General features: G+C 42.4%; 1 protein-coding gene across 1 annotated transcript; it reads right to left on the reverse strand.

The window, feature by feature from the left end:
• Window positions 1-12232: 12232 nt before the first annotated feature.
• On the reverse strand, window positions 12233-13249 carry LOC121443127 (Y-box-binding protein 1-like). The gene has a single exon (XM_041644806.1). It carries the CDS (start codon window positions 13247-13249, stop codon window positions 12233-12235), a length of 1017 nt encoding a protein of 338 aa, XP_041500740.1.
• Window positions 13250-21489: the final 8240 nt, after the last annotated feature.

The raw sequence follows: 21489 nt of genomic DNA on the forward strand, positions 1-21489 counted from the left end.
GGAATCTGAGAGGAATTAGGAGGAAGAAGAGGGCAGATACGATCAAAGGGCATTGTGTACATATATGGACTACTCAAATAATAAATTAAACATACTTTTAAGAAAACAATGTCATCCCACCCCAATTAAAATCATTCATAATTATAAAACAAATGTTTGGTTAGGATATGGAGGAAAAAAGCTTATATACACTCTTGATGTAAATGCAAGTTAGTTCAGTCATTGTGGAGAACAGTATGGGTCCTTCAAAAATCTAAAGGTAGATCTACCAAATGATGATGCAGTTGATGTAGTTATCCTGCTTCTGCATGTATATCCTAAGGAAATGAAGCTGATGCACCAATAGCAGCATACCTGAATGTCCTACTTTACTGCAGTTGTCACACAGCAGCTACGTTGTTGTAGATGTGGGTGTGGCAAGGTAGACTAGAACAGACCTATTTTTAAGGAGTGTTTTAACAAACTCACCACACTTGCTGCTCATACTAGAAGCCTGTATATGGTAGAACTCATGGAAGACCATCAGATAGCTTTATTGCTAGGCTATTTTTGAAGGCTTTTTCCAGTGACAGTGGCATCATTGGTGGAATACAATTTTTTGGGAAGGCAAACACGTCACACAGGTTGGTTTAAAGGCACAAAACCAGTGTGATTGGTGACCATTGGATCGGGCAAAATGGCATTACTGTAACCTGAAAAATCTCAACAGTGCTAAGACACACCCACGAGATGAGGGACATTTGAATCCCCTGCCCCTTGAAGTTTTGCACCACGCATACGCATTTTATTCTCTCCTGGGGACAGAGAAGCTTCCTTCTTTCCCCTTGAAGTAGCTGAAGTAAGGGAAGAAAGAGACCTAGGCATTAAGGAGTACATCAAGAGGGTGACAGAGGAAGCCCAACACTGAGCAGAGAATTAGGTGACACAGACAGCAAGAAGACACCAGTGAGCAAAGCATGCTTAAGTCGGTTAGGTTAGGTTTCAGCTGGCCAGCAGTATGACTCAACCAAACCTGTGTTAGCTTGGGGGCCAAATACTCTGTGTCCTCCCTGAAGACACCGGCATTCCTTTCAGAAAGGAGGCAAGAGCTGGCATTTTTCCTCCACCTGCAAGCTCACCACTAGCGCACTAGCTTTATGGGTGTTGACAGAAGAGGATCGACTCTTGGGCCAGAGTTTGCCATGGTTCTTGTTTCTGTTAGTTGCTCCTTGCCACCAACCTCAATTTCCACATGAGAAGTGAGGGGCGCCCATTCACATATGGACAGGCAAATGTTATTCAGAATGCTTTGAAAGCAAGAGCTGCTCCACCAAACGTAGAAAGGCCAGGATGGCTCATCCTTCCTGTTATCCAGCTTGTTTTCATCTCCATCTTGGCCTCTGCACTTTTCTAATGATTCAGAGTGGTGATCTCATGGACTTAAAGACAAGGAAAAAGACATGACCACAAGATGGCAGCAGCGTGGCGGCAGCTTGCACCAGAGCAGTAAGTACTGTGTGTTAACTGTTAGAGCACCTGTAACATTTGAGACATAGGAGTGATGCTGTTTCTGAGACCAGGCACAGCAGACAGTGGTCCACTGCTTGGTGGGTTAACGGCAGGAATTGATGGCATGGGTATCCTGTGAATTGAAACACAAGGCGTCTCCACACGGTTTGGAAGGGCATCTGCGACTCACAAGGCTTATTGTGGAGTGGTCTCAGCTGGAAGGGAGTTGCTTCCTAGTAGACAGAAGTACTACCCGGTGTTGATGTCTCTGGGTGTGTCAGTAACATGGACAGACACAATGGATGATTTCTCTTGTTCCCAGTATGACCTGGATCATGTCATCTTTGGATGTGTTTCATACATGCATTGACGCTTACAGGGTACTCACCATCAGAAATAAGGGTGATCGTCACCAGGGTCAGGCTAACCACGGATCAGGGTATAGTACTCACCATCAGAAATAAGGGTGATCGTCACCAGGGTCAGGCTAACCACAGATAGGGGTATAGCGGACTTTGTGACAGTAGGAAGTTCTCATGTAAGGAAAGGGGACAGCAACAGTGCACAGGCTTAAGAGTTGGAGCTCTTCTGTGTCCAGAAGACACAGGGGACAAGTGGGCTTGTCCCTTGGATGTCATCTCCAGGGTGTTACTGGGTCGAGAGGCAGCTGGTTCTGTTTTCTAGCTGTCCAGATGAGGACAAAGTCTGTTCATGGAGCCCTTGCATAGGGACGTGCACAGGCAGAGTGTGAGGCTGCTCAGCTCGCCACATGCTGCTGACTCCTGTTCTTGGCTGGTGCCGCACGATGAGGAGACCAGACAGAGAGTGGAGGCTGACTCGGGAGTCCTCAGGGGGACTGGGAGAGGAGAGGCTAGGCTCTGGGTGTTCTGTGAGGGAGAAGGAAAAGCTGAAAGTGCCTGGGCCCTGGGTTCCCTGTGGGAGAGAAGGAAGCAGTGTCAGTACCAGGAAGGACTCCTTTGTTAATGGCTGCACTCCCATGCTCATGAAAACTGGCGATTGTGTAGTGATTGGTGTCAGCACATTCTTCAGTGGTTTGTTTGTTGCAAATTAAAATGCAGTGGGTGCATTTCTGTGTTATGGGCATGGACCCGATATAACTATGATTGTGGTGTTTGGCTAACTGTTATTGTCCTTCAAATTTTCCCAATGGTCTTAATTTTTATAGCATATTATATCCTTCTAGGATACCTAAAACTGAAGTACCATAAACTCGGTGGGGAAATTCCAAGCAAAGTTGTCCTGCAATGCTCTTGTTGCTAAATTCAATTCTCTGTGGCCCGCTAAAAAGAGAAACACACACTCCCCTTCCCCCCATCTCCAACATATCAGGGTCTCACCTAGGGTGCTGATGAATGTCAAGCCTTCAGCAGGTCAGAGAAACTGAAGAGGAGATGCAGAGCATGCAAACCACTGGACAAAAGGTCATACGAGGACTTTTCTGAGGGCAAAAGCTTAGTTCTTCATTTTATTATTCTTGTTTGACTCCATTCCTTTTCTGTTCTGTTCATCTCCCCTGATGTTTCCATTCTGTGTCTTTATTTTTTTTATGCTGTGGAATAATCCCTCTGTACATGGTGTGAATATGTCACCATGATTGGTTTAATAAACAAGTTGACTGGCCAACAGCTGAACAGGATAAAGTTAGGCAAGAAAATCAAACTGAGAATGATGGGCAGAAGAAGGACAGAGTCAGAGGGGTCACCAACCAGAGGCAGAGGGAGCTGGAGATGAACATATCAAGCTAATAAAGGTACCACCCAATGGCAGAGTGTAGAAGGAATATGGGTTAACTTAAAATATAAGATCTACTTAGTAATAAGCCAGAATTAGTGGCCGAGCATTTACAATTAGTATAACTCTCTGTGTGGTAATTAGGAAGTAGCTCCCAGGACGGGAAACCTCTGCACACATTTTCCTTACAGCTACAGCTTATAGACCCCAGAAAAATCTTTTGAGCAATATAAAAATTATAATAAGGCTACATTCTATTTTTTTAAAGATTTATTTATTTATTATGTATGCAACATTCTGCCTCCATGTATGCCCACGTGCCAGAAGAGGGCGCCAGATCTCATTACAGATGGTTGTGAGCCACCATGTGGTTGCTGGGAATTGAACTCAGGACATCTGGAAGAGCAGCCAGTGCTCTTAACTACTGAGCCATCTCTCCAGCCCACTACATTCTATTTTTAAGTGAATTTATACAAGTCAAAAACAACATGTTACCCATTCCCTTACATGATTAAACATTTTGTGTGTTATAGGTGAAAAAATGATTCCCAAGAATCCACATAGAGTTAAACATTTATCTCTTAGACTTCTCATAGGTCAGGAGCCTTCCAGCCATAACCATTTACAGAGGCAGTAGTTTTTATAATCGCCAGAAGCCAGGTCGCTAGTTTCAGTTTTCAGATTTTAGAGTCCTGCCCAATTATCTTAAGAAACCATCCAGCTCCTGGTTTTCTAGTTACAGAAGTCAATTGTGTAAAGCTTTGTTTTAGGTATGATGCACACTGAAACTTGTGAACACATTTCTCAACATCAGAAAGAACTTGAGCTAACTCATGGGACTCAGTTGTTTTCCTTAATCATTAACCTAAACCGTAGTCTATATGGCTTCTCAAGAGAAACTTGTAATCCTAGCTGTGTGACACTTCCTTGTTCTTATTGTCTACCTCCAGCAGCCTCTGCTTTCTAGGGCTGGGGACACACTATGTCCCACCTTTACCTGTATTACTTTTCCCACCAGAATAGCTTCCACTATAATCCCTTACTATATTTGTTAGAAAGCCTTAATCATAGAAAATTGTATTTGAACTAACACTATTATTGTCTAAAAGTCATTACTTCAATTAAACAATACAGCTTAAAAGGAAATTATCTTTATAATAACCCACAGGTAAAAATGCCCAGTAGAATGGAATATTTCCATGAGATAATCACACCACATTAAAGACAGTAGAGATCTCCCAATCCCATTCCCACCATGCCGGATACGAGAGAAAAATGACAGTGGCAAAATAGGCACAGAGATATTGTGGAACTGAAGCCCTCAGGGCCTTGCCTGTCTGAGATTTCACCCATCAGTGCCTTCCACTCTGGTGGGGCTAAATTTCCGAAGCTCAGCTGCCACCTGCTACTCCTCTGACACGCCACGGGCACTAACTAGTTAACTTTGGCAGTTCTAAAGGATTAAAAGGTATTTCATGGGACTGGAAATATTGCTCAGGGGTAAAGATCACTGACTGCTATTCCGGAGGGTGAAGTTGCTTCCCAGCATCTAAGTTGGGTAGCTAATGATGGCAGTAACTTCAGGGGCTCGGATTTCCCCCTTTAGCCTCTAGTAGCTATTTGCACACTCGTGAGAGGCTCTCACATGGACACACCCTCGTATGCATGTGATTACATAAAACCTTAAAGAGTGACCCGAGTTCTATAGCCAGACCTCAGGAGCAGCTGGCAACCCTTTCTAACTCCAGTTCCAAAGGATCCGACACCCACTTCTGGTCTCCAACAGCACTACGCATGACCACGGCCCACAGACATACACGCAGATAAAACACCCATACACATAATTTTTGTCTAAATGTAAGTTTGTTCACTCATCAATAGCATTAGCAGAGGGTGGTGTCTTCCTGCTTAAGCGGAAGGAAGTCTGTGTAGGTGCTACTACATCATCAGGGCATATGCAGCAGCTCTGGCTTCCTCAGAGACAGTCTCGATTCAAGGGACTTGATTTACAGTTCTACTGTGGGCCCTCTATGCCCTATTTTCTAGCATGCAGTATAAACCCACATGACTCTGTGTCAGTGTCTCGGCTGGGTTTGTTCCTCGATAAGTCTCAACTTGAAAGAGCTCACTAGCCCCAAAGCTCCCACCTCCTGTGAGATGGATCTACCTAAAATTCTAGGAAATGAGCATCCTCCAAGAGGCTTAGCTGCATTGGCGGGTTGCTTATGTCATCAGCTTCAGTGATGTTTTCCATACCCCACATTCCGAATTTTGCTATGAGGGAGCTAGTGTGTGATGTAAAGGGAAGAACAGAGCAGGATGAAATAGGTTGACTTCCCTACCTACCAACCACATTTGCTCATCCCAAACATCTGAGCTTTGTGCTTACTAGATTTCATTTTGACTCTGTAAAGACTGGGTAGTCAATCTGTTAACCACTGACAAGAAGTTGACTATATATATGCACATAAACACATGCATATGTATATATTTATGTATACATATACTCATATATCATAGGCAAAAACTATTGGACAAAGGTACTCTTTCTGCACAGAGCCTGACAAGCAATTTGTTATATTTTGCTCCGATAAATTGGAATGGCTCCCTCAATTCTTGTGCTAACACTCTTGTGATTTTTTGTGTGCTTTAAGAAATAAAGCTGGCCTAAAGATCATAGTGCAGAGCTAGCCACACTAGTTGGCCATAGAGGCCAGGCAGACACATTTATCCCAGCATTCAGGAGACAGAAGCAGATGGATCTCTGAGTTTAAGGGCACCCTGAGCTATAGGAGATTGAATAAATCTAAAAGAGAAACAGAGCCAAGCAGTGGTGGCTCACACCTTTAATCCAAGCACTTGAAAGGTAGATACAGGAGTGACATGCCTGGGCAGAGAGAGGAGCTCAGGATTTAGCAGAGGCACAATGCACTCTGCATGTTCTTACAGTGTTTTTTGATTTGTTTTTCTTTCATTTCTTTCAAGTCAGTGTTTCTCTGTGTAACAGCCCTGGCTGTCCTGGAAGTCACTCTGTAGATCAGGCTGCTTTCAAACTCATAGAGATCCACATACACCTTGTCTCCCTAGTGCTGGGATTAAAAGTGTGCACCACCACTGCCTGACCTCTATGGCTAACTAGCTCTGTACTCTGGTCTTTAGGCAAGCTTTATTTGTTAAAGCACAAACAAAATATCACCACTCACCATTGGCAAAAAGTCAGACACAACGTTACTTTTCTTGCTTTGAAAATGCTGGTCATTCCCTGCTCCATCCCACATCAAATAAGAGCCCGTGTGAGGAGGAGGTGGCAGTTAGCCTGGTGACCTGGCTGATATGGTCAGTAGCTTTTTCCTCAGGCAGCAGTGACACCCAAGGAGGGCTCAGTTTAACTCAGTCATCTAGACACCGTGCTCGTTTTAATAAACAGGACTTTGTTGTCAATCCAATTTTGTGCTCATTTCTGCCCCTGACAAAGGCACTATAGAACTCTTGATGCAGGGAGTAATTGGGACTGTCCGGGTAAGGACTTGGGTTGTGGCAAGAGCACTGTCTGCTGTGAGGATGTGTTTCTCCAGCAGTGAGTCCTTCTGACTGAGTCTGGGAGCTACTTGAACTGACTTTCCCCATGTAGGCTTTACCTGTCCTTATGGCCCTGACGCTTCAGGAAGCATATTTGAGAGTGACAGAATGCTTTTGGAGAGCCACGATAGCAAACCTGCTTTGCTCTTCTAGTACCTGTTGATCAGATCCATGCAGAACAGTGAGCAGTGTGCCTGTATACAGGTGTTTTGTTATAGATGTTACAATAACAGCAAACACCGAGAGGACTGGGTGGTGTTGGAATCCAGTTATTACTACCAACCTTTGTAGCTGCTTTGTCTCTGTGGCTATAAGGGAGCCTTGTCTTTTGTTGGATTAGGAAGAGGTCTCTCGCCCGAGTTCTAAATGAACGCACTGCCTACCAGCAAACTTAACAGACTGGCACTCTCTGTGGCTTGAATGATGGCCCTCTGTAGACAGGTCATTTATTCACTGTGTCAATGAACAATGTGTTAGATATTGATGTCCATGACCACAAGATGGCAGCGTCACACAAGAATTATGTTTGGCTGTACTTTATTAGGTTGCTAGAGACTTTCCAGGGGCAGTGGCAGGAGTCCCCACCAGAAGGGTAAGTAGCAGAGTGATTCTAGCAGAGAAAAAAATGGGGGAGGCCTGCTCTGTTCATCCATGAGGAAATATTCCTCCTCCAGGGCGCTGAACATCTGTAGGGAGGTGAGGATGGGGAGGTTAGCCTCACCAGCTGCACACGGGTTTGTGTGTGTGTTTGTGTGTGTGTGTGTGTGCGCGCGCGCACACACATGGGTGTCCTTTCTCACACAGCAATGTCCTCCAGTAGGGTAGAGCTCAGCTACTTATAATAAGATGCCAGTACTTATTTAAAAAACAAATTGCTGTCCTCAGTCTAGTTTTATGGGCACCTTTCCCAGGGTATGAAAGGAATTCTCAGTCCACAGAGTAATTGGTAACACATCAACTCAGTTTTCCTTAGTTGTGAACTCGTATTTCTTCTTTCTGAAAAGTATGGAATTCTCTCACATACCCACAAGGCAAGTAAGGGCAGAATGGAGGCCTGACATCTCATCCTTTTCTACTTTGTCTGAAGGAACAGAGACGCCTTAATCACTCCTTTTGAGTCACTTTGTGGAGTGGAGCAGCAGGAACACTCGGGACAAAGGCCCTCCCCGGAAGAAGGTACTTATCTAGGATATAAGGACCACACACTGGAGGAGAAACAGTCCTCTCCTGAGAGTCAGGCTGTCTCTTTCAGCCATGACAGATCAGGACTTCAGAACAGCTTGCAGGGCTCACACTGATACAATGATTGGCAGAGCCGCGTCTTGACTAGGACTGCTTAGTTATGCATACTTGTACCCCAGGTTCCAGTTCTCCTCTATACTCACCACAAGTTTTTGTTCAGTAGCTCTACGCTAAACTGGTAGTTACTGTAGTCCTGTATTTAATATTCTTCCCAATATGGACACATTGAACAAATCTCCTCTCTGCTTGTCACCATGACTCATGTCCTTAATCCCCGCATTGCAGGTGGGTGCCAAAGCCTAGCTTGCTGAGGCTGCTAGATCCCAGGCTTTTGTATCCCACTCTAAGGTAGCACTGAGAGTTGTGCTGATGCACAGGACCCATCCTTCCTTCTCCAGGCTAAGTAGAAAAAGAAGGCAAAGTGGGGAATTTCAATTCCTACTGTTACTCTCTGACACTATGTCCATAGCACACAGTCAAGATTCTCATGTAATACATTTCTACAATCCACTGTAGTGTGTGTGTGACAGAGAGAGACACACACACACAGGTGGAAGGTGATTTTTACTTGTCTCTGTGTGTTCACTCATATGTGGAGGTCAGAGGACTACATTTAGACACTGAATCGTCCACCTTGACCATGTAGGCTTCATCCTAGAGATGTAGGGGTGATTCAGGATACAAAATCCAATCAATATAATCCACCATATAAACAAATTGAAAGGAAAACAAATACAATATCAACTTAGATGCCTCAAAATTTTGACAAAAATCCAAAATGCATGAAAGATAATAGTCCTGGAGAGAATAGGACTATAAGAAACATATCTCAACACAATGAAGGCAGTTTGCTGCAAGGCTATATCCAAAAGAAATTAACTGGAGAGAAACTCAGAGCAGTTCCTCTAAACTCAGGAATAAGACAAGACTGTCCATTCTCTCCATATCTATTCAATATAATACTTGATGCTCTAGCTAGACCAAAAGGAAAACTGAAGGAGATCAAGTGCATTCAGACTGGAAAGGAAGAAGTCAAAGTATTGCTATTCACAGATGATATGATAGCATACATAAGCAGCCCCAAAATACTACAAGAGTACTCCTACAACTGATAAACACCTTCAACAAAGTGGTTGAATACAAGATATCCCCCCATCAGTATCTTTCTTATATACAAATTATAAATGTGCTATGAAAGACATCAGGAAAATAACATCATTTACAACTGCCACAAATAATAGAATATATGTTGGTGTAACTCTACTCATCAGGCAAATGAAAGACTTCTATGATTAAGACTTTATGTCTTTGAAGCAAGAAATTGAAGTAGATATTAAAAGATGTGCATGAATCTGTAGGATCATCATAGATAAAATGGCTAGCTTACCAAAAGCAAACTATAGATTCAATGAAATCCCCATAAAATCCAAATATAATGCTTTATAGAACTAGAAAAGACAATATTCAACTACATTTGGGACAAACAAATAAAAAAAAACAGAATAGCTAAAACAATCCTGAACAATAAAAGAACGTCCAAAGGTATCACCATCCCTGATTTTAAGATGTGCTACAGAACTATGGTGATAAAAAGCCCATAAACACAGACAGGTTGATATATGGAATCAAAGAGAAGACTCAGCCTGAATCCCACACACCTATAGACACCTGATTTGTTAATTTAAAAAGCGCAGAAATACACAGAGACAGCATCTTCAATAAATGGTACTGGTGTAACTGGATTTTGGCAACAAGATCCATATTTATCACTCACCACAAAACTCATGCCCAAGTGGATAAAAGACCTCAACGTAAACCCAGATAGATACACTAAATGCGACAGAAGAGAAAGTTGGATATAATCTCAAATGCATTGGCACAGGAGATAATTTCCTGAAGAGAGCACCAATAACAAAGGTACTAAGATCCACAATTAGTAAATGGGACCTCATAAAACAGAAAAGCTTCTACAAGGCAAAGGGCACTGTCACTAGGGCATAATGGTGGGATACAGAATGGGAAAAGATCTTTACCATCCTACATCTGACAGAGGGATGCTTTCCAAAATATATAAAGAACTCAGGAGACTAAATATAAACAAAGCAAACAATCTAACTAAAAATGGGGTACAGATTTAAATAGAGAATTTTCAACAGAAGAATCTCAAATGGCCAAGAATCATTAAAGATGTTTAAGCGAGGGCTTCCAGAGAACATTGTAACAGAACACACAAGTTTATGTTCACAGTCTTGATATACCACAATCAAAAGGGGAGGGCAGAAGACTTCCGTCCCATGACACAAGGAACAAACAAGCATAATTACCTCCATATATCTCAATACACACAGTTAACATGCCCTAAATCAGATATTCTGTTGCCTGGTCCTTGAAGAGCAAGAATAGGTTTTAACTTTTTGCCCATTCTGGAGATGGGACTGATTCAAAACTGTGGGTACTAACAGCAATCTTCAGGTAAAAGGATGGAAGTAGAAAATAGTATATTGAATGAGGGCATTGGGACTCAGAGCAGCAAATGTCAAAGGTTGCCTCTTCTCTGTGTTGCCTTAATCCACATCTTCAGCTGTGATTATATGACCTGGAGTTATTGTAGACACCAGGAAAGTAAATGAGACGTTAATGTGAAGCGGGGGAAGGCGCTGTAGAAAAGGGACATTGGTGCCAGGAAGCGGAAAATAAGGAAATAGGAGTTTGCTTTTTCAGAACAACACAGTTGCCGCTGAAGGAAAAAGCCAGAGGAGAGATAAAGAACTCCTGGGATGATTGAAAAAGCTTTAGGGAAATTCTATTATATGCATTATTAAAATATAGGTATATTATATACAAGAGGGTCTGTATACATCTACACATATTTGAAATGAATTTATGCCACTTGTGAAATAATGCCCTTCACCCCTAAGAGTCATATATGGTCTAGATATCAAAAGCTCCTATGCTACACATGGGAACTCTGACTTGAGTTACTGGTAGGGGTTTCAACAGACTCCCCAATCTGTAAAGGCTATTTTGTTGGTTGCCTCCTATAACTAGAAGGTAAATCCACATTGCAGAAGATTCCACAATCTTCAAACACAAGACTCCTGCAGCCCAAATCCTCACCTCAGCATTCAGGTTTCTCTGTACTTGAGCACAAACTCTGCTTGAGAGAGCATGTCATCGTTTCTTATCCATAACCTGTAAAGTTTTCCTCTTTACATTTTTTAGCACAGCTTCTCCATCCTCGATCTCTGGGAGGAGAACTCTCAGGATTACTTATTCAGGTAAACCTGTTCTTTTACTTATTTAGTTTGGCTTGATCTGTCTCATTTTACTGATGGAGAAACAGGTTATGGGGGTAGAACTGGTACTATCATGAACCACCTTCAATCTTAGGGTTTTTATTGCTGTGAGGAGACACTATGACCATGGCAGCTCATATAAAGGAAAAATTTAATTGAGGGGTATAGCACATAATTTAATAAATACAAATGATTATCATTTTGGTGGGAAGCATGGTGGGATTTAGGCACACATGGTTCTGGAGGAGTAGCTGAGACTCCTACATCTTGCAGATAACAGTAAGTTGATGGAGAAAGTGGGTGGTATCATGAGCATAGAAAACCTCAAAGCCCACCCCACAGTGACAACCTTCACTTCCTCCAAAAAGGCCAAAGTCACTCCAACAAATCCACCCCTTGTATTATTGCCACTCCCCATGAGATTATGGGGGCCAATTACATTCAATCTCTTATACCCACAGATCAGGCCCACTCCTTCAAAACCAGGTAGAAACACCCTACCCCACCAGAAGCCCAGGGCACAATGTCACCACCAGAGCCCAGCCATTCCAGTACAGCATGCCCTGATATTCCAAAACAGCCTAAGCACAAGAAATGATCTTTTGGAATTAGTATTTAAGACCTTTATTTAGAGGTGTTTGCAGTTGGTTGGCATAATTTAAAGAACACTGAAGGTGTATTGAAAAATACCAAATTAAAAATACACAACACATTTGTTAGGTAAGACATGCTGCATAGTTAATGCTGATATTTCTATTGTATCCGGTCAACTGTCCAAAGAAAGCACTTGATGTTCATTCGTTATTCTTGGTATTTCATCTCCATTTCTTCTTGGATATGCAGACCACGTGATGGTATAGATGGTAACCCGGCATTTACTCAGTCACGCCTTGCTTGGTCTTGGCTGCAGACAGATTCTTATATGGTGGATCACATGCCTTTGTTATTTCTTTCCCACTCTGTGGCTTCTTTGGGCGTCTTTGTTGGTGATTGAAGTTGCAGTGATTATGACGTCGAGGTGGCTGCTGACCTTGGGTCTCCTCCCCTTGATTTTCCTCATAGTGCCCATTGCTGTCCTGTCTTTGCTGTCTTTGGCGAGGTGGGCCCCTGTGGAACTGTGGTCTGTAATTGCGATACTTATCCGGTCTCACTGGTACATCTCTCCCTTTTGTACCTTGTTGGCCAGCACCCTCCATCACTTGTCTTTGCTGGTCTTGTTGAGCTTGGCCTTCATGAGTGCATTCTGATTGCTCCTTTCTTCCACCAATCTTCCTATTCCGGTAATATTGCTGGGAATTACGTGGAGGACCCCTACGACCTCGATAGCTTCTATGCTGGTTATGCTCTGATGCATATTTACCACCTCGAATTTTTATTCCACCGGGGCCTGTAACATTTAACGCCATTGCACTCTTTTCTCCTTCAACAATATAAAACTCCACAGACTCTCCGTCTCTTACCCTGCGAAGGTACTTCTTGGGGTTATTCATCTTTATGGCAGACTGGTGGACGAATATGTCTTCTTTGGTGTCATTTACCTTAATGAATCCGTAACCCTTCTTGACATCGAACCATTTAACTATGCCCAAAACCTTCCTTGCGATGAGCTTCTTCTCCCTGATGGCCGGCACTGCTGGTGTGAGACAGCCTGGGATGTCACTGCCTGCGCTGCTGCTCATAGAGCCAGGCTTGGTATCTACAGCCCTGAGGATGGCATCAGGGGCATCAGCTGGCTGCTGGGTCTTCGCCTCACTGGTAATGGCTGCTGTAGTGGTGACTCCAGTCTGCAGGGACTGCTGTGTCTCCTCCAGTGGTGGATTGGTGACTAGATCAGCAGCCTGGGTGGTGCTCTCAGGGCTCTCTGGGGCCAGCTGTCCACTCCCGGTGTCCATCGACCTCAAGAAAACAATCGTAAAACCAAGTTTGTGATGAGGATTGAGGCCCTTAAAGAGAGAAGAAAGACATTCTTAAATAAACCTAGGAAAAGACAACTACAAAATTAGAGGTTAACAGCACCTCATTGAGCCTTCTCCAAAACTGATCACAGACTTGGTCACAAAGAAAGTCTCAACAAATAAAGGAAACCTCAAGTTACCCCTGTAACCTATCAGACTATCATGGATTAAAGTTGGGTTTCAACAACAACAGAAACATCAGAAAACCTACAAACTCAGAGAAACTGAACAGTTCTCTACTTAATAACCACCCAGTCAATGAAGAAGTAAGAGAAATGAAAGACTTCCTAGAATTCAATGTAAATGAATGTACAACTTACCCAAATTCATGGGGCACAGTGAACGTGGTGCTGAGAGGAAAGTTCCCAGCACTAAGTGCCTGCATAAAGAAATGAGAGAATTCTCATACCAGTGACTTCATAGTACACATGAAAATTCTAGAACAAAAAAGAAGCAGCCACACCCAAGAGGAGTAGACAGTAGGAAATATTCAAAGTCAGGGATGAAAAAAAAACAGAATAGAAACAAAGAAGGCAATGTAAAGAATCAATTAAACAAAAGTTGGTTCTTTGAGAAAATCAATAAGAAAGACAAACCCTTATCTGTACTAACTAAAAGACACAGATTATCCACATTAACAAAATCCAAAATCAAAATGGAGTCTTAATGACAGAAACTGAGAAATTCCAAAGAATCATTAGGTCATTATTCAAAAATTTTACTATACAAAATTCGAAAATCTGAATGAAATAGACATTTTCTCTATGTAAATCTTGTACCCACTTTCCATCAACATGAGATAAGTAATTTAAACAGACCTATAACCCTCAAGGAATAGAAGCAGCATTTAAAAATGTACCAACTAAAAAGTACCCAGTGCCAGCCAGATTGTTTCAGCACAGAATTCTATCAGATTTTTAAAGGAAAGTTAAAACCAATACTCCTCTAATTATTCCAAAATAAAAACAAAAAAATATCTCCACATTCATTTTATGAAGCAATTGACATCATGAACCTAAACAACACAAAGACTCAATTCCATCACTAGAGGTAATATAAAATTAGAGGAGGGAAAGGCTTAGTCTGTTGAGGCTGTGCTTGCCCAGCCTTGGTAGAGGTAAGACTTGGCTGCTTTGCTTGTCTGTTGTTTGGGATGAGCCCCAAAAGTGTCAAATTGCTGAGCAACACTAAGAAATGTTCAACATCTTTAGACATCAGTCTTGGCCTTTATTATTCGTGCTTTAAACACCTTGTCATGATAAAAGTCTCGGGGTGATCAGGGATATAAGTGACATGCCTAACAATTATTAAAACAATATATTCCTTCCTGAATAGAACACCAGTAGTGCAGTCACTAGGATCAACAGTTAAAATGGAACCTAAGGAAACTGAAAATCTTTTGTAAGGCAAAGGACAGTATCAATCTTTGATGTATAGACCAAAACGGCAGCCTACAAATGGGGAAAGATCTTCACTATGCCCACATCTCGTAGAGTGCTGTTGTCCAAATACAAAAAGAACTCTAGGAACCAGATTTCAAAATACAAATAATCCATCTGAAAAATGGGGTACAGATCTAAAAAGAGAATTCTTGATGGAAAAGTGTCAAATTGCTGAGCAACACTAAGAAATGTTCAACATCTTTAGACATCAGTTTTGCAAGTCCAAACTACTGAGAGATTTCATCGTGTACCACTCAGAATGACTAATGTCAAAATGACAAGGGACAGCTTAGACAGGTTAGGATGTGGAGCATATGCAACAATCCTCCAAGGTGGATGGGAGTACAAACCTGTACAGGTAGTAAGGAAGTCAATATGGCAGTTTCTCTGAAAATTGATAATTGATTTACGTCAACATCCAGCTACACCATTCTTGGCCAAATACCCAAAGGATGCTCAATCTTACCACTAGGACTCTTGGTCAACTATGTTCCTTAGCAGCTTTATTTGTGATAGCTAGAACCTGGAAACAACCTAGATGTCCTTTATCTGAAGAATGAATTTTGTGCAGTGGACTATCACTCAGCTCTCATAAATAATGACATTAAGAAATTCAATGGCAAATGGATGGAACTAGAATAAAATCATCCTTCCTGAGCTAACCCAAACCCAGAAAGACAAAGAGGGGATGAGTTATTTATAAGCTGACATTAACTCTAAAAGATAACCATGCTACAAGCTATAGATTCAGAAAGGCTTAGTTACAAGGAGGGCTCAACGGGGGCACACTTATCTCCCTGGGAAGGGGAAATAGAAGATATTTCATGGGTGAACTCGGGGCACACAGGAATGGGAACAAGCAGGATCAGGTAGGAGAGAGTACTGAAATAGCATACAGAAAAGGGGGTATATTCTGGGTCAGGTAGAAACCTGGTACAGACTCATGTACATCTACAAGTATGCCCTCAGATAGTGCTCTTAGCAATAGCAGATACAAAACCAGAGCATCTCATATGAACAGTCAAGACTACCAGTGGAGGGATCAGGCAACAGTCTATTTACATAAACTTTATTTTATTTTATTTTTTCTACTGAAAAAAAGGAAAAAAAAAGTTTCGGCCTCCTCACAGCCTCCCATTTCCCTCCCCCTCATCCTACCCTTCTCCCCTTCCCGCCACTCCTCTCCAGCTCCCTCTCCAGTCCAAAGAGCAGTCAGGGTTCCCTGCCCTGCTTTTCTGCTCATTTCTGCCCCTGACAAACGCATGATAGAACTCTTGATGCAGGGAGTAATTGGGACTGTCAGGGTAAGGACTTGGTTTGTGGCAAGAGCACTGTCTGCTGTGAGGATGTGTTTCTCCAGCAGTGAGTCCTTCTGACTGAGTCTGGGAGCTACTTGAACTGACTTTCCCCATGAAGGCTTTACCTGTCCTTATGGCCCCGATGCTTCAGGAAGCATATTTGAGAGTGACAGAATGCTTTTGGAGAGCCACGGTAGCAAACCTGCTTTGCTGTTCTAGTACCTGTTGCTCAGATCCATGCAGAACAGTGAGCAGTGTGCCTTTATACAGGTGTTTTGTTATAGATGTCTCGATAACAGCAAATGCCGAGAGGACTGGGTTGTGCTGGAATCCAGTCATTACTGCCAACCACTGTAGCCGCTTTGTCTCTGTGGGTGTAAGGGAGCCTTGTCTTTTGTTGGGTTAGGAGGAGGTCTCTTGCCCGAGTTCGAAATGAACGTACTGCCTACCAACAAATTTAGCAGACTCACACTCTCTGTGGCTTGAATGCCATGTGAATGAACAATTTGTTTGATATTGATGTTCTTCTCTAGAAGTCATAAAATGGTGACATTTGTGTGGTTGAGTAACAGAGCCGAGACAAGAAGCACAGATGCCTACAGAGTTCTGTCCTTAACTTCACATAGGAGATGAGCCGTGACACCATGTCTCTTCTTGGTGAAGCTTTTATTGCCTAGCACTCTCCAGGGACAGGAAAGGGTCACGTCCCAGAGTTTTCCAAATGCTCATCTCATCCAGAGTTTCAGGGGTTTTTTGACAGTCTATGTTGGCTTTGGATTCAGAGGCGGTCCATGCCCTGTTCTGGAGGCTTGTTCTACCCCCTCCCTTCTCTGCTCAGGTGCTCACATCTCTCAAAGACGGATGGCCGCTTGACTGAGGACCCATGTGGACAGCTTATCCCTCTCACTGGGGATCGCAGTGCCTCTGTTCCCAAAAGTCAGTTCTCGTGATACCTGTTCACATGCATTTGGATGCTATTCCTCTGCCATGCCAATGAGGAACAGAGGGAAAATGAAAAAATAAAACTTTGACTCAGCGCAGCAATGGAGGACCATCTAACTCGGGGCCATGCAAAACATCGAGTCCTGGCATCGGTGGTCACCCTGGGTTGTTTTGCCAACCAACTATTATTTTTTTTCCAATTAACTTGTTCCTCCTCACTGCTGGAGAGCCAGGATTTGAGAACTGAGCTAACAAAATGACATGACCACAAGATGGCAGCGTCACACAAGAATGTTTTTGGCTGTACCTTACTAGGTTGCTTGGGTGGTTCCAGGGGCAGTGGCAGGAGTCCCCACCAGAAGCATAAGGGAAGAGAGTGATTCCAGCAGAGCAAAGGAAATGGGGGAGGTCTGCTCTGTCCATCCTTGAGGAAACTTTTCTGCCTCCAGGGCGCTGAATATCTGTTGGGAGGTGAGGATGGGGAGGTTAGCCTCACCAGCTGCACACGGGTGTGTGTTTATGTGTGTGTGTGTGTGCCCCCACACAAACATGGGTGTTCTTTCTCACACAGCAGTGTCTCACACAGCAGTGTCCTCCAGTAGGGTAGAGCTCAGTTCCATCCTCCAGATGCCAGTTCTCATTTAGGAAACAAATTGCTGTTCTCAGTCTAGTTTTATGGGCACCTTTTCCCGGGGTATGAAAGGAATTCTCAGTCCACAGAGTAATAGGTATCACATCAACTCAGTTTTCCTTAGTTGTGAACTCATATTTCTTCCTTCTGAAAAGTATGGAATTCTCTCCCATGCCCACAAGGCAAGTAAGGGCAGAAGGGAGGCCTGACATCTCATCCTTCTCTACTTTGTCTGAAGGAACAGAGACGCCTTAATCTGTCCTTTTGAGTCACTTTGTAGAGTGGAGCAGCAGGAACACTCGGGACAACCGCCCTCCCCGGAAGAAGGTACTTATCTAGGATATAAGGACCACACACTGGAGGAGAAACAGTCCTCTCCTGAGAGTCAGGCTGCTCTCTTTCAGCCATGACAGATCAGGACTTCAGAACAGCTTGCAGGGCTCACACTGATACAATGATTGGCAGAGCCACATCTTGACTATTACTGCTTACTTATGCATACTTGTACCCCAGGTTCCAGTTCTCCTCTATACTCACCCCAAGCTCTTGTTCAGTAGCTCCACGCTAAACTGGTAGTTACTGCAGTCCTGTATTTAATATTCTTCCCAATATGGACACATTGAACAAATCTCCTCTCTGCTTGTCACCATGACTCATGTCATTAATCCCTGTATTGCAGGTGGGTGCCAAAGCCTAGCTTGCTGAGGCTGCTAGATCCCAGGCTTTTGTATCCCACTCTAAGGTAGCACTGAGAGTTGTGCTGATGCACAGGACCCATCCTTCCTTCTCCAGACTAAGTAGAAAAAGAAGGGTAAAGTGGGGAATTTCAGTTCCTACTGTTACTCTCTGACACTATGCCCATAGCACACAGTCAAGATTCTCATGTAATACATTTCTACAATCCACTGTAGTGTGTGTGTGTGTGTGTGTGTGTGTGTGTGTGTGAGACAGAGAGAGGGACACACACACAGGGGGAGGGTGATTTTTATTCGTCTCACTGTGTGTAATCATATGTGGAGGTCAGAGACTACATTTAGACACCGAATCTTCCACCATGATCACGTAGTCTTCATCCTAGAGATGTAGGGGTGATATATAAAATCCAATCAATATAATCCACCATATAAACAAATTGAAAGGATAAAAACATACAATATCATCTTAGACAACTCAAAATTTTGACAAAAATCCAACACCCATAAATGATAAAAGTCCTGGAGAGAATAGGCCTACAAGGAGCATACCTCAAAACAATGAAGGCAGTTTGATGCAAGGCTACATCCAAAAAAAATTTAAGTGGAGATAAACCCGAAACAATTCCACTAAACTCAGGAATAAGACAAGGGTTACCATTCTCTCCATATCTATTCGATATAATACTTGGTAGTCTAGCTAGACACACAGGAAAACTGAAGGGCATCAAGTACATACAAACTGAAAAGAAAGAATTCAAAGTGTTGCTATCCACAGGTAATATGATAGCGTACTTAAGCAGCCCCAAAACACTACCAGAGAACTCCTACAGCTGATAAACAGCTCATGCAAACGGACGGATACAAGATTACCTCAATACAACCAGTATCTCTGCTATGTACAAATGACAAATGGGCTGAGAAAAACATCAGGGAAATGATACCCTTTACAACTGCCACAAATAACAGAATGTATCTTGGGGTAACTCTAATCAGGCCAGGGAAGACTTCTATGATAAAGACTTTATATCTTTGAAGCAAGAAATTGAAGTAGATATCAAAAAATGTGCATGGATCTGTAAGATCAACATCGTTAAAATGGCTAGCTTACCAAAAGGAAACTACAGATTCAGTGAAATCCCCATCAAAATTCCAACACAGTGCTTTATAAAGCATGAAAGAATAATATTCAACTACATATGGAACAAACAAACAAAAAAAAAAAAACCCAGGATAGCAAACTACAGATTCAATGAAATCCCCATCAAAATTCCAACACAGTGCCTTATAAAACTAGAAAGGACTATGTTCAACTACATTTGGGACAAACAAACAAACAAACAAAAAAAAAACCCAGGATAGCTAAAACAATACTGAACAGTAAAAGAATTTCCGAAGGTATCATCATCCCTGATTTCAAGATGTGCTACTGAACTATGGTGATAAAAAACCCATGGTATTGGTATAAACACAGACAGGTTGATAAATGGAATCAAAGAGAAGACTCAGCCTGAAACCCACATACCTATAGACACCCGATTTTTTTAATTTAAAAAGCCCAGAAATACATAGAGTACAAAAGACAGCATCTTCATTTGGTGGTGCTGGTGTAACTGGATGTTGACAACAAGATCCATATTTATCACTCATCACAAAACTCATGCCCAAGTGGATCACAGAACTCAACATAAACCCAGATAGATACACTAAATGCGACAGAAGAGAAAGTTGGATATAATCTCAAATGCATTGGCACAGGAGATGATTTCCTGAACAGAGCACCAATAGCAAAGGTACTAAGATCCACAATTAGTAAATGGGACCTCATAAAACTGAAAAGATTCTGTTGGGCGAAGATCACTGTCAATAGGGCAAAATGGTGGCATACAGAATGGGAAAAGGTCTTTACCATCCCACATCTGACAGAGGGATGCGATCCAAAATATATAAAGAACTCAAGAGACTAAATATAAACAAATCAAATAATCTAATTTAAAACAGGGTACAGATCTAAATATGGATTGTCAAGAGAAGAGACTCCAATGACCAAGAAACATTAAAGATGTCTAAGGGAGGGCTTCCAGCAAATGCTGTAACAGAAGTCCCTAGATTATTGTTCAATGTCTTGATATATAACAATCAAAAAGGGAGGGCACAAGAATTCCTTCCCATGACACAAGGAACAAACAACCATAATTACTTCCGTATACCTCAATACACGCAGTAAACATGCCCTAAATCAAATATTCTGTTGTCTGGTCCTTGAGGAGCAAGAATAGGTTTAACTCTTCGGCTTTTGAAGATGGAACTGATTCAAAACTGTGGGTTCTAACAGCAATCTTCAGGTAAATGGATGGAAGTAGAAAATAGTGCACTGAATGAGGGCATTGGACTCAGAGCAGCAAATGTCAAAGGTTGCCTCTTCTCTGTGTTGCCTTAATCAACATCTTTAGGTGTGATTATATGACCTGTAGTTACTGTAGACACCAGGAAAGTAAATGAGACCTTGGTGGGAAGCAGGAAAAGGCGCTGTAGAAAAGGGACATAGGTGCCAGGAAGAGGAAAATAAGGAAATAGGGGTTTGCTTTTTTAGAACAACAAAGTTGCCGCTGAAGGAAAAAGCCAGAGGAGAGATAACGATCTCCTGGGATGATTGAAAAGCTTTAGGGAAAATCTATTATATGCATTATTAAAAATATAGGTATATTATATACAAGAGGGTCTGTATACATCTACACATATTTGAAATGAATTTATGCCACTTGTGAAATAATGCCCTTCACCCCTAAGAGTCATATATGGTCTAGATATCAAAAGCTCCTATGCTACACATGGGAACTCTGACTTGAGTTATTGGTAGGGGTTTCAACAGACTCCCCAATCTGTAAAGGCTATTTTGTTGGTTGCCTCCTTTAACTAGAAGGTAAATCCACATTACAGAAGATTCCACAATCTTCAAAGACAGGACTTGGAGGATCTGACCTGGGGTCTTCCCCTGTGAGGTTTAGCTCATAGCTCCAAAAGTACTGTGCAAGTTGCCAAGGGAAAAAAGGCAATTAAATCTCCTAGCCTTGAGTAAAGCATGCTTGCCATAATAATGACCAGTATGGAATACATATCCAGGAGAGAAGGCTGGCAGCTTTGTCGTAGGGGTAACCAAGAGCACCTAAGT

This window comes from Microtus oregoni, unplaced genomic scaffold, assembly GCF_018167655.1.
Source record: "Microtus oregoni isolate MIOR12 unplaced genomic scaffold, Mior012 000100F_ref0000014, whole genome shotgun sequence".
NCBI classification, from domain to species: Eukaryota; Metazoa; Chordata; class Mammalia; order Rodentia; family Cricetidae; genus Microtus; species Microtus oregoni.